The sequence below is a fragment of the Diuraphis noxia genome, unplaced genomic scaffold (genome assembly GCF_037042655.1).
Source record: "Diuraphis noxia isolate RWA-SAM2 unplaced genomic scaffold, SU_Dnox_SAM2 contig0003, whole genome shotgun sequence".
In the NCBI taxonomy this organism is placed as follows: Eukaryota; Metazoa; Arthropoda; class Insecta; order Hemiptera; family Aphididae; genus Diuraphis; species Diuraphis noxia.
Genome location: NW_028301713.1, coordinates 62,757,858 through 62,771,556, shown reverse-complemented (window position 1 = coordinate 62,771,556; position 13,699 = coordinate 62,757,858). Strand labels below are relative to the sequence as shown.

The window sequence follows — 13,699 nt, the reverse complement described above, 5'->3', positions numbered from 1 at the left end:
ATAGTCGGTAATGTTGGTACTTTAAGTGGTCAACATGGAAAATTCTCAGTGTTTTTCTTAATATTCTTGTATCTTGTGGGCAGCTGTAATCTATGTGTAGAATTAGAATAAAAGACTCGGGTAAAAAATCCCCAAAATAAAGTCTCAAGGAAATTATTAATCTGTTTTATAAAGAAAATAGGATATCACTAACCTGGATGACTTGTCAGAAATATTTTTGCAAAATAAAAAAAAAATCATGTATTTCTAAATATAAACTATTGTATAAACTATTATTGCTGTAATACTTAATATTATTTTTATGTATAGTTATATATTAAATGTTTCAAGTTTTATAATTTTTTTCCCTCCAACACATTTTTTCTTGCAGACTTTTTTTCCGTTCCCCACTTTTGGAAACCTTGTTCTAAATTTTCAATTCTCAACTATAAAAATTGAACATTTTATACATTTTTAGCCACAAAATAGTTAGTAAATTTTTGAAATTTTAAAAATACTTTTAAAAAAAAAATTAGTGACTATCGTCTATGTGTCTTTAATATTTTTCAATTAATATTAAAACAACTTAAATCTTTAATTAAATTTATAAAGTTTTTACTTATACACAATTTTTTTATCGATATTTATGGAAAAAATTGTATGTGTTCATAAGTACTAATTAGCTCAAAACGTGTCGAAACATTTTATCATTTTAAATTATACAATGTATAAAAAAAAAAATTGAAGTATATGTTTAAAAATCAAAAACTAATAATACCTATATGGCTGTAAAGATAAATTAAGTTTTAGGTCCTATGGTTCTTATGGAGAATAGATTTTGCTAGACCTGTGTCTTGTTGGGCAGTGGCGTAATTACGAATTTGGTCGGGGAGGGGGTATATGTTTTTAGAAAAATCTGTAAGCCTCATACAATAACCTACCCCACTAAATATGAAATGTTAGCAATAAAATAAAAGTTTAGGAGGTATCTATACAGTATCCACCTCAGCACCTCATATCACACCTTAAGTCCTTAATTACGCCTCTGCTGTTGGGAATTTGGGATATAATTCTTATGATAGTATCATGATTCATGAGTAACTTAGTTATAGGTATATCACGATTATTCTGTGGCTGTACCAAATTAGTAATTACCGTAAAATATAATAGATAATAAATAATAAAAGTTTTCTCTTTATTGTCTATTCTATGAATATTCCGTGATATTACTTACTGAGATATCTATGATCTCGGTCATATACTGATATCACAAAATGTATTATTTATAAGCATGACGTATAAGGTCTATGGTGATAATACATCTTTTTAACAATAACATAACCTTAATGTTATACACATTAAAAAGTTAACGGTAGGAAGTAGAATTTGATTTAGTTATTGGTATTTACTATTTACTATTTATATTTTGATACTTACTGTTTTACTGTTTAAATGTTTACCATTAATTGTAAATGCTGTATTTACATAATATTACCATAAGTTTATGAATTACGTGTTGTGGCGGAACTTGCTCATTTGGTTCTTGTTCACTCTGACATTCTAAAAAAAAAAAATCAACTGAATTTTAATAATTTGTAATAATAAATCATTCAAAAATTGTATGTAACATAGGTGTAAAAAATACCTTTAGAAAATATAATATTGTTGTTATTGTAATAAACTAATAGATAAATTATACATTCAAGTAACAAAAATGAATTCTAAACAATTGATGTAAGTTATGCTCCTATTACTTTTCATATCAATTTATAAATAAAAATGTATGATTTAACTACTTTATTTTTAGATGTTGGAAACAATTCTACTATAAGTTAAATAAATTGAATGTCAATTATGCTGATGAATCTATTGAATCTATGATATATGATGGTTTGGATGATTTGAAAAAAGGCATACTCAAATTTAAATTTCATGCTTCATCAAGATTAGTGTTTTATAAAAATGATAAATCAGATACAGATTACCTATATCCCATATTATCCCAATTACTTGTAATAATAAAACATAATTTTATGTTCTAGGATATGCCTTTATTAATATATTGATTTTGTTTAGTTTATTAATGAGAAAGATGCTAAAATTGTTTATAACAAATACAATGAATTTGTTTGTCAAAATGAATTGAATACAACTATGACTGAACATGAATTGCATAATGTTTGTGTAGATATTTGGAAGTTTTACAATGAAGAAGTGTTATTTTTATTTCGTTCATTAAAATTTATTCTCACTGCTGCAGAAAATCAAAACTGTCATTATTCCGTATGTAAAATAATTATTAATAAGCAATAAGTATATAATTAATTTTTATATTTATTTGTTTATATTTATCTAGTTAATTATTATAAATAATTTTTAGGCTATATGTAAGAAAATTGTCCTTAAACAAAACTGGAAAGAATGGTATAATTCATTACGAGATCAACTTTCATACGTTCGTTCATTGACATTTTTTGATACTATTGTTTATAAACCTCTTCAAAAGATAATACACAAGCATTTGCTAACATTTGTTTTAAATCAGCAAATTGAAATTTTACAATTGATGGTGTTAACTTCACTCAGAATGGATCAAATTACAAAAGATGATTTTAATACTTGGATTACTAATCTCATTGTAAGTAACCTTCAAAAAAATACTTTTATAAATATTTAAATGATTTATATTCTCTTTTTAAATTGTTCTTCACTTAATAATAATTTATTTAAATTCTACTTGACTTCAAAAAAATTTATGATTTTCTAAAAGTTTCAAGTAAGTAGTATATATAAGTAATATATTATTTTATTTGACTTGGTCCTTATAGGATAATAACTTTGGAAAAAATCAAACATTAGAGTATGATTATTACAACTTACAAACAGTTTATTCTTCTTTTATGAGCCAGATCTCAAGTTTAGAGACTCTACATTCATTACAGATCATTGCATTATTTTGGGAGTAAGTAATTTGTTATATTATTTGTAAATTAGATTTTTAAACATAATTTTGTTTTTGTTTATTTATATTTTTTTTATCACAGGGAAGAGAACTATATTTGGTCTACTAATATAGAATTCAATGAAGCGGATAAAATTATTCAGATGATCCAACCTAGTAGTGAATATGGTGTTGTGCTTATGGGTTGGACACTCCTTCACCTTAAAGGAAAATTTGGAATAAAAAATATACAAAAATTAGAAAGCTACACTGAAGCCATGAGCTCATTAAAAATTTGGCCTTCTTTATTAGAAATGTGCCAATCACCAGCTGTTAAAGTATATAAACAATTTGGTTAATTATTATTTTTTTGAAGTATTTTAATTCTAAGTACCTGTAACTATTATTTTATTTTTTTATTTATTTATTTTTTCATAAGGTAACTTCTAGTAATTATTTATATTTCAATTTTTTTATATTCATTTTAGGATCATTTAATAATAGACAAACTAGGAAGAGTCTTGTGTGAAAACCTAATCATTGAAAGTATTGAATTAGATGTATTTGAATTGGTTGACTATGATTCGATTATTATTAAGCTTTTGTCTTATTTATTAAAAAGAAACCCTAGATTATCAATAGATGCAATTGACAACTTGAAAAATGGTGTTGGTCTTTTTGTAAAAAAATTTATAGAAATGTATCCTGTTGATTTATGCAGCTTATTTGAATTATTTACTGGTATTATAAAAGGAGCCCCACAATGTTTAAATAAAGTAAATATTTTACCTTAAAATATTATGGATTATTTTTAATATTTAAAATATTTAGGTCTGGAATCTGATGAATAGTATTAATTCATTTACTACTATTGCTCCACCTGATGGACATTATATTTATGAACAAGAAACAGACACCTTTTTATTAACTGATCAATATTATGTCAATGACTCAATTTATAGCATTGATATTCCTAAAAACACTAGATTTATTCTTAATGGAAATATGGTCCGCTTCAACATCAAAGTGCCTGTATTCTATTTTTTAAACTCTGCAATTAACAACTTTAGAATGGTATACATTTAATATAAATTAGAATTATTACTATTTTAGAATTTGATTTATTTATCTATTTTTTAGTGTCGTGATGAGGATCGGAAAACTTCATCTTATATTAGTACAAAACAAATACTTATAAATTCTGTTAAAATTATTCAATCTATTGCATATGTTGCAACATCTTTAAATGATGATATTATGGGAACATGTGAAACGCTGTTGACACTTGTACCTAGGTATAAGCTTCTAAAGTACATATAATGCAAATACATGTTTTATGTTTGATTTTGATTTATTTTAGTGTATCTTATATTGATTCAAATTATGTGGCTGATCCTGAAGTTGTGTCTGAAATAATAAAATTAGCAAGATGCATACTTGTTTACTTCCCTGAACAAACAATGTGTTACTTTAATGCTAATAATTTTTTCCCTTTTTTAATGAGTGGTCTTGAAGATTCTGCAGTAAATTTACATCCTTTCTCTCAAAGTTCTATTGCATTAATGATTCTGAAATATGGATCTGAAGTTTATCCAGTCTTAACACAATATGTCAAATTAGTCGAGGCTTCTTTAAAAGTATGTTTTTTTTTTTTTTTGTATTTAGTGAGATAAAATATTTTATTATTTTATAATTAATTATAGGTCAGGCATGTACTAACATGTCAGTGCGCAACAGCTGGTGTAATGTTTGTGTTCAAGACTATAATGCCATTGTTAGCTGTATCAGATTTTTTTGTAGGCTCCAAAGAAAAAATGGATTTAGGTTGGGCCTGTATGCGCCTAATCTATGTTGTTTCTATGTTGGAACCAGAACCCGAAGAAGAACATTCAATTATGGTTATTAAAAAAGTATTGGATTTATGTTTACCCTATAGTCCAACATCAATTGCTTCATTGATGATTTTAAACATAGCTTCTATAGGTAATTTTATATTCATTCAATAATTATATTTCAATTAAGTTAACATTTCACTAATTTTAGGAGAAAAGAATTTTATTAAAATAATGCATAGTTATCACAGTTGGACAAGTGGAGTTGGAAAAAGAAATATAAAATGTTTAATATTTGCATTGTCCTTATTAAATTATATCATTGATGCCAAGTCACTTGTAAGCTTATCAAAAATAAATTTAATTTTCATGTAATTATATATTTATTTTTAACACTAGTCTACAATCAAACAAGGAACAAATACTGCATTATTTGATCCCGAAAGAAGGCTTGCAGTTTTGTTATCATATCGTTTGACTGTATTTCATAACAAATTAAACACATTGTCTCTTACTATTCTTGGGACACTTGCAGAAGTAAGTGAAATAAAAGTGTATTATCCTAAATGTTGTACTAAATTTTAATTATTTTGTTCAGAAGCGATTCGTCTCCTTCAGTCTCTCAATGGGTTTTGACAATGACAAAAGAGCACGAAAAGAAATGATATCTTATTTAAAATTACATAGATTGCATTCTAATAATATTGTACGTATGCATACAATTATGTTTAGTTCACATTTATTTCAAAATGTTTTTTTTCTTATTATTTAGGTCAAAATGTTAAAGTTTTTACATAATGCTATTGCTTATCAATGTAAGATGTTTGAAATCATTTTGAATGTTGAGTTACTTGAAAAATGTATTAAGGATAAAAAACAAATTGAAAATAATGATGATAGTATATTATGGTTCATTGAAGTTGAACTCGAGACTGATGTAAGACAAATTTTACTTTTTATTTTATTACTAATGTTGTTTTTTTACTCTATATATCTATTACTACAATGTTTAATAGATTTTAGTTTTTTTTAATCTATTATTTAAGTATATAATATATATGAATAAAATTTCTATCATACTAATATCAGGTTAATTTAGTTTTGAATCAATACAACACTTAAATGTGTATGATAGAAATACCTTCGGAAAATTAGCTCACCTGGTAAAACTACTTTAGGTGTTGATATAGACATGGGGGACTCTGTCCTCTCCCACCTTATAATTATGTTTCTATAAATATTTTTCATATTAATGACCACTATACTATAAAATAGCATATTTTTTGGTTAGTTAAAATTTGCAGGATTTTCTAATTTATTAAACACAGTAATAATATAAAATTAAAAATATTTTCAACCAAATGTACAAAGTATATTATAATAACTATATATATCACATATTACATTAATCTAATTTACTATGATATCAACATAACTACATTAATAAACTTTTAATCCCATTAGCTTGGTATTTCCGTCTTCTCATGACAACCCACGTTTATACCAAACTGCGACATTTTCTCATTATTTCACTATTGCGTGTTTAATCACAGAAATAAATTAACCAAGAAAGAATTTTTATAGTTTATTTATTTATTTAAGAAATCCAAATTATCAAAAAATATTTGTCCTCTGAGTGTCCCCTTTGTATAAATTATTTTGTTATTTAGGATTTTAAACAAGAACAAGAAAATAATATTTATCTTGAAACACTGGGAATTATTCATACTTTATGGTACAACAGATTTAATTTAGCTATGCATTACTTACAACAAAACAGTAATTTTTGGAAGTTAATATTTAAACCACTTTTTCATAATAAGTAAGTGTTATAACTCATATTAACTAGTATACATTATTAATTATATTGTTCTATGGTCATCTAAATATTTTCATTATCCAGAAGATTATTTTACATTTATTCCATAACAATAGATTTTAAATACTAGGCATAGATGTAATATAATCTATTATTTATAATGAATATTATTCAATGCTATAACATAATTTTGTCACTAGTTAAAAATATTTTAATATTTATTATTCAATGTAAAATATATTTTTGTGTTGAACTAATTAAGTTAATGTTTATTATTTGTAAATTATTTTGATACCTTAAAATATATAAAATATTTATAGAATGATACCAGAAATAAATTCAGAAGTATTTTCAATTTTGTCACTTCAAGCTCATTACTGTCCTATTGAAAGCAATAAAGAATTTGCTGAACAATTGGATATTTTTTTGAAAACTAGATTAAACAGTATGTTAAAAGTAAGTTATTTAACTATGAATGTTGTGAAAATTGACTTCATAAATTAGCTTACTTAGTTAAGTGGATTAACTTTAATTTTCAGGGATTTTTAATTTTTTTTGAAGACAATAATGATGCTTTAATTGATATTAAGCGAAAGTTGATTTATTCGTGGAAGTTTTTTACTCTTCTTATTTTAAAACACCGTGATTCTGCTGTTAACAATAAACATCTAGTAGTTGAAAATATTTTAAAACTATTTATAATTGAGTTGAAAAGCAATGATATAAGTTCAATTGTTAGTTTGGGAGAGTCTTTATTGATCATGTTACAAATGTGGAAGAAGTAAGTGTTTTCTTTTCGAAATAATAATTTAGTATTGTTGGTTATGCTACTATAAGTAATATTATTAATATAATTATAAAAAAATAGTTAAATGGAATTGTTTGTAACCTGACAAGCCTGATTAAAAAAACGAGTGTTAACACTAGTGTATATGAAAAATATGTGCTTATACCTTATCATTAAAATTGTTTTTACGTTAAGTTTTGTGCTAACATTGTGCTGTGCTATATTATATCATAAAGACAATAAGTAAAATTTCAATACTTCGGATTTTATTTTAAATATAATATATATTTATATATTTTTATGGGCTATGAGACGTCACAAAATTCTGCCGGGCTCCGAAAACCATCAGACTTGCACTGTTTTAAGGAACTAAATATAAATGTTATGTTAACTCTCTATTAGTTCAATATTTAGAATACTCTTTTAAATTTTTATAATTAGATTTATCTTCAATTTTTTATTAATAGAACCTGTGTTATAAATTCCAAATCAACTATTAATGATGTACAAACAATATTAAAACTACTTAATGACAATGAATCATTAGCAAAAAGTCAAACATCAAAAACTACAGTATTAATTGTGGTAAATGAGATCGTAAATATTATACTTTTCAATGATGCAGCTTTAACTGAAAATTTCCCTAAAGGTTTTTACTATAAATATATCTTTTCTATTTATTTTAAAAAAGTTTTTAACTTATCAATTTTTTTACTGTAGATGTTTTTAGTAATGATATGTACAGTAGTATTTGTGAACTTGCTGAAAATCAATTGGAAAATATCAATGAAACCGATCATGAATATCGATCTATTGTTACTAATATAAAGTTAACAAACTCATTATTTTATAAGATCATACCTGAAATTACTAGATCATCTACTAATTGGCGCCAATCATCTCTTTTAACAAATACTATTAGTCAAATGCTTAAATTTGTGGATAAGTCCAATAAAGTGTGTATAGTTATAGTTGCTAATTAATAATGTTAGATTATAGAAATTTGATTTATTTTTTTTTTCAGGAAAACAAAATTAATTCTGTCACTGTGGAAGTAACTGATTTTCTTTTATATTTATCATCATTTAAGCATTTTCATTTACAGTTTGGTACTCAGCCATATATCATAAAGCACTTTTGCTCTGTATTATCTGCAAAATGTGTATGTAATAACAAATAAATTTGTAATTTTTTTTTTTAACTAATTATTTTTTTTTTCTAGACTGAATTAGATATTAAATTTGATGATCCAAAACGGTTATGTGTCTATAAAAATTATTTCAAAATGCTTGTAAACTTCTTAAACATTTGTGATCCTTGTGTAAAAAGAGAAGCAATACAGCAAATAACTTCAATTTTTATAGACTTATCAATAATTTTAAATTTTGTAAGTATTACATAAAAGAATATATTAACTATAATTTTATACGTTGTGAAATAAATAAACTAACTCTTGTTTTTAATATTAGCCAAAGAATATGAAAGTTACAACTTCTCATTTAAACCTTGTACAGTCAGTTATTAAATTGATGAACTTGATTGTTTCTAAAGAATATTATTATCATTGGCAATCAGTTGGTGGTTCGTGTTACATCGCACTTGAAAAAATTATTGTAAGTTCCTTATCGTTATATTGTTTCAGTGGCGTGCTCACGGGGGGGGGGGGGGATCAGGGTGTCATATCCCCCCCCCTTTTCGATTTTTTTGCAATGATTTATTGTTTACATGAAAAAAATTTAGGTTTAAAATTCAAGTTTTCGCTTGTAGATTAGATGGCGTTCCTGTATTCTTATCAATACGATATATTATCTTCAAAAATATTCCACCAATATGTTTGGTCTAAAAATAAACCTGTTATTTCAATTTTTCCTGGAATGTAGAGACAGAGCTGATTTTATTACTACTATTAGTATACCTATTAGTATTTATAACATATTTATATTGCATAATAAATTATACTAAATTAAATAAATATTATTTATAAAATATAAGAAAATTTATGTATCATAACTATATTATGTTCTACAATGATATACATGTCCGATAACCTGGCCGATGTCGACCCGTAATCGATCGGGTGGTAATTCCGAATTCGTCAGTTCATTACAGCACGGCAAATTGAACTTGATAAATTGTGTTCTCAATCTTCGTTTGCGTTGTGAATGAATTGTAAATTTAAAATAATATATTAAACTTGTATTAAAATGTCTTTTCTAAGTTTTTCAGGGGGGTAATGTAAATTAAAATATAAATTCAGCGGAAGGGGGTGTGGAAGGCGAAGCCCCATGGGTCTGTGACAAATCAAAATGAATATCCCCTCCCATTCAAAAAAGCTGTGCACGCCACTGTATTGTTTAATAATTTTTTATTAACAAAAATAAATAAAATTGGGTTTAGATAAATATTTGGGATTGTGCTTATGGTTCATATTTACAATTAAATGATCCGGATGCTTTGATCATGAGTATGTTCAAAAATGAAAAAGTACAATTAAATTTACCTGGTTGGAAAACTAGAGGAGATTTATTCACAGAAAACGATTTGCTGACAATTAATGCTACAAGAAAAATGTAAGAATATATCAAACTTATTAATATTTCTTATACTATTATTGTTTTAATAAAAACCATTCTATTGTTTGTTATTTTTAAGTCTTTTTGAAATGTTGTATTCCTGCAATTCAATTCTTGTACGAATCATGATCCCTCCATATGAAATTGTATCATTACTTCAATTGGGTATAAGTGATGCTAGTGTATTCAAAAATATTATTAGTAAAGAAATAATTGTTGATAAAAGGTTCAGTACATTCTTTACCGTTGATGGATTAATTGAAATGATTGTATTCCTGTCCGACAAAATAACTAGAGTAAGCTATATTATTTTCTATTTGACAATGGTTATTTATAAATAATATTTTTACAATAATTTAGCATGGAGCTGTTTCTACTTCATTTATATCAGCACTCAACGAAAGATATGTGTTAGATGTAGACTTGGCCAGTTTAAATGATGCCTTAGAACTATGTGTATATACATTTACCAGTCAAATTTTAATGAAAGTATCACAAAACAGTGATAACAACCAACAGTTATGTGAAATTGCTGAGGTTGCTAAAAACATGGTAACTTGTAACTAATTATTATTAGTTTTTAAAGAATATAATATTCTATATATTATTTAGCAAAAATGTGGTGTTATGAAACAAAAAGTTGTTGAATAAAACAAAATCTAATAGTAACTCTAAATCTAGTAAAAAGTAACCAAGTTAGCTAGTTTTTATTTTATGTAATAACTAATAAGTTATATCACTTTTTTCTGTAGTTTTCTAAGTATATAATTGGTATACAAATCATTAATTAGTAGGTTGTTGTGGTTTTAGGACAATTAATATAGTGTTTATGGAACTTTGCAGCATCTTCTATCATAGTATTTATTGAGGTGATTGTTATGTAAAGAATAATTAATAATTGTATGTGTGTTTGCATGGACTTAGTTTTAATATTTTGAAATTGATGACCACTCTCACTAGTTCTATCTTTCTGAGTGTCTAGAGATTAGTGACTCCCTAATTGGAAGCAGGCTGTATTATAATAACAATAATTTAGTTACAGTAATAACAAGAGATAAAGTCTTTTTATTTATAAAAATAAGCATTTATACCAAACTATGTTGAAACCTTGTCTTGTATTAAAAATCTTATTGTAATAATATTTTTATTTTTTGAGGAAAATAGATTAAATTAATCAATCTAACTTAATTATTAATTAAATATTTATTTTTAAATTATTTTATTTGGAGTTTTGATAGAAATATATTTTTTTAGAGTTTGCTTCTCTATAGAACAATAAGTAAAGATGTTGAAGATAAGAGGATAACATCATTTGACATCAGATCTCAACAATCAAATGGAGACGGTACAGAAGATTTATTAATTGGTTTTATGAAGTTACTAGAATTTATCAAAGATATTCACAGGTTATATTATTTATAATTTTAAAATGTTATTTTCAAAATAACAACTGTTTTTTATTCAAATTTTAGGAACTCAATCACATCCTCAAAAAAAGATTTATCAATTACAGGATATTCAATTTCTAAATGAATGATTTCACTAATGAGTACAATTTTTACTAAGACTGATAGTAAATATCATTAATTTATTGCTATTATCTATGTATACAGCGTGTTTTAAAACAATGAAAATACACTTTTAGTTTTTATTATTAGTATTTTATTTTATAAAACCATAAGAAGTTTTAAATTGGAAAGATTAAAAACTTTTACCTATGTTCTTACACATTAAATCATTTATGAAAAAAAGAAACAACGGAGATAAATAACCTCTTTGAGGAACACCTGACATGGCATCATCCTATTGGAAATATTAATACTAATTTTTATATATTTTTTCCTTTCTGTTAAAAATGACCTGATAATAAGTGTTCACTATATGGGAGTATACCAATAGCGCTTAAAATAATATTTTCATAAACAAATTGTGCTAAATAATAACTTAGTAATATTTATTTTATCCAATGACTCATATAAATTTATTTTTATTGAGATATAATCAACATTATTCTATATCATGACAGTATATTTTTAGTATATAATTAAAAATTATTCATTGTATAGAATAGAAATAAAGTTTTTTTAGGGTTAACAAAAAAAAAAAAATGTTGGTTAATTTTTGTTATACTAATGCTTATGAGTGTTGATATAATAAGTTGATGCAGTCATATTTTGAAATATACCTAATTCATATACATTTATAATATATAAGCTTAAAATATAAACAGCGCAATCCGTATACTGCTACTGCAGATCTTAAGTTTAAGCGACGCAATTGGTATACTAACCTTATGTTACAAATTTTATTTTAGGCACAACTTCTGTGTGCAGTGACCACTAAAGGCACATTCAAACAGAAAGCAGGCTGTTGTAAAATAATGCAACTGCTATCTGTGTACCTGTGTGATCGGGAGCCAGCTCTCTGTTTCACCGTGACTATCAACTTAAACTTGAAATCAAAATATGGTGATCACTAAAGGGTTCAGAAATTATAGGACATAGAAGTTTCCTTAAGAATATTTCAATAGAAGAAAACGGGAACGATAAATTATAATGTATATACCTTTAGACAAAGGTGACTAATATAGATATGAATTATGAGATATTACTAGTCATGATTCATAACTAACATAATAAAGGCTATATGTAAATGAGACGTGTTATGCAATTCCGAAATTGCGGACATATTTGCACAAATATTTTGGATCACAGTCGCGTCGTATAAGTGTACCTATTTAGAATATATAAGCGACGGGTTTAATAACCCATTATAATGTATAAATAGTAAAATATATTTTTAAAAATTTTATTTAAGCGGTTGATGTGTATTATTCTAGACCGGCTATAAAAATAATAATATAAAACACTTCAAAAACAAAACAAATTGTGATTTAGATAATAGATATAAAATATGTATATATACCCAATTGTTTTTAAATACATAGTTGGAACATGAAAACAATTTTAATTTGCAGATACCGGTGGTTGATTAACTAAGATTAGGTATGCATATATTTTTATCATATGAGCAGTGCAGACAAGGCGAACTGAACATTTTTCTGGACAAGTTAGAAATATGTCAAGTGCTAATGTCTAATATGTAATACAACTAATAATATTTCAGATCATTATTAATTACCTGTTGACTATCTCTTATTATTACAAATTGCAATAGGAGACCCACTAGCAATTGCCTCAAAAATAACCATTCACTACGCCACTGGTGCAATAGTTACTTAACTCGTTAACTCAATATGGTATAAAATAACAAAATATAATATTTATGCTGATTGAATAGAACGTTATTATGATTTTACTGCCTACTGTTTGAAATACCTACGAATAACCCTTCTTGTGTCACCCCTGTGAACCTGTTACTTGGCAGCCCTATATTAGCAGTCATCGATCCAATCATTCAACAAATTCGTTGGTGGATTGTTGGACATTTATAAAAGAATAACTTTCAAAAATTGTCTGACATTATTTTCACCGGGTGGCCAATTTTAGTTGTGCTGCCGGCGTGAATTTGACAGCGTAACCTTTGACGTATATGTTGAAGCCCCTCACCATTGACATATTATATGTTGTTACTTATTAAAAAACTAAATATTTATCAAGTTTTAACTGTTGTCACAAGTAGGTCTGCACTCCATAAGAATGAGTATGTATAGTAATTTACGTCTTACCGGATTAGCTACCGCAAATAGCTAATAATAATATATAAGGTAATAAGTTAGTTGAAAGAATTTTTGCAAAAACATTGAAG

At 25.6% G+C, this 13,699-nt stretch overlaps 1 protein-coding gene across 2 annotated transcripts; it reads left to right on the top strand.

Moving 5' to 3' along the window:
* The first annotated feature begins 1,343 nt into the window (after positions 1–1,343).
* On the top strand, positions 1,344–12,656 carry LOC107167215 (uncharacterized). Of its 2 annotated transcripts, XM_089225006.1 has the most exons (29): positions 1,344–1,713; positions 1,787–1,991; positions 2,056–2,262; positions 2,360–2,617; positions 2,808–2,941; positions 3,024–3,258; positions 3,409–3,696; positions 3,752–3,994; positions 4,061–4,215; positions 4,281–4,557; positions 4,624–4,903; positions 4,964–5,091; positions 5,152–5,289; positions 5,351–5,458; positions 5,525–5,689; positions 6,423–6,574; positions 6,892–7,027; positions 7,111–7,352; positions 7,826–8,007; positions 8,079–8,314; positions 8,383–8,520; positions 8,581–8,745; positions 8,828–8,971; positions 9,756–9,928; positions 10,011–10,227; positions 10,292–10,483; positions 11,186–11,337; positions 11,404–11,504; positions 12,246–12,656. In XM_089225006.1, exons 1-28 carry the CDS (start codon positions 1,694–1,696, stop codon positions 11,462–11,464), a joined length of 5,031 nt encoding a protein of 1,676 aa, XP_089081132.1. In that variant the 5' UTR covers positions 1,344–1,693; the 3' UTR covers positions 11,465–11,504; positions 12,246–12,656. The 2 variants fall into 2 exon arrangements, with proteins under 2 accessions (XP_089081132.1, XP_089081131.1); XM_089225005.1 differs by lacking the exon at positions 12,246–12,656 and having other exon boundaries at positions 11,404–11,585.
* The last annotated feature ends 1,043 nt before the right edge of the window (positions 12,657–13,699 follow it).

Excerpts from the sequence above, each read along its gene's own strand:
- LOC107167215 (XM_089225006.1), top strand. The coding sequence starts at position 1,694 with ATGAATTCTAAACAATTGAT. Across the intron at positions 3,697-3,751 it reads CCCCACAATGTTTAAATAAA|GTCTGGAATCTGATGAATAG; the intron begins GTAAATATTTTA and ends TAAAATATTTAG. Across the intron at positions 5,092-5,151 it reads TCATTGATGCCAAGTCACTT|TCTACAATCAAACAAGGAAC; the intron begins GTAAGCTTATCA and ends TTTTAACACTAG.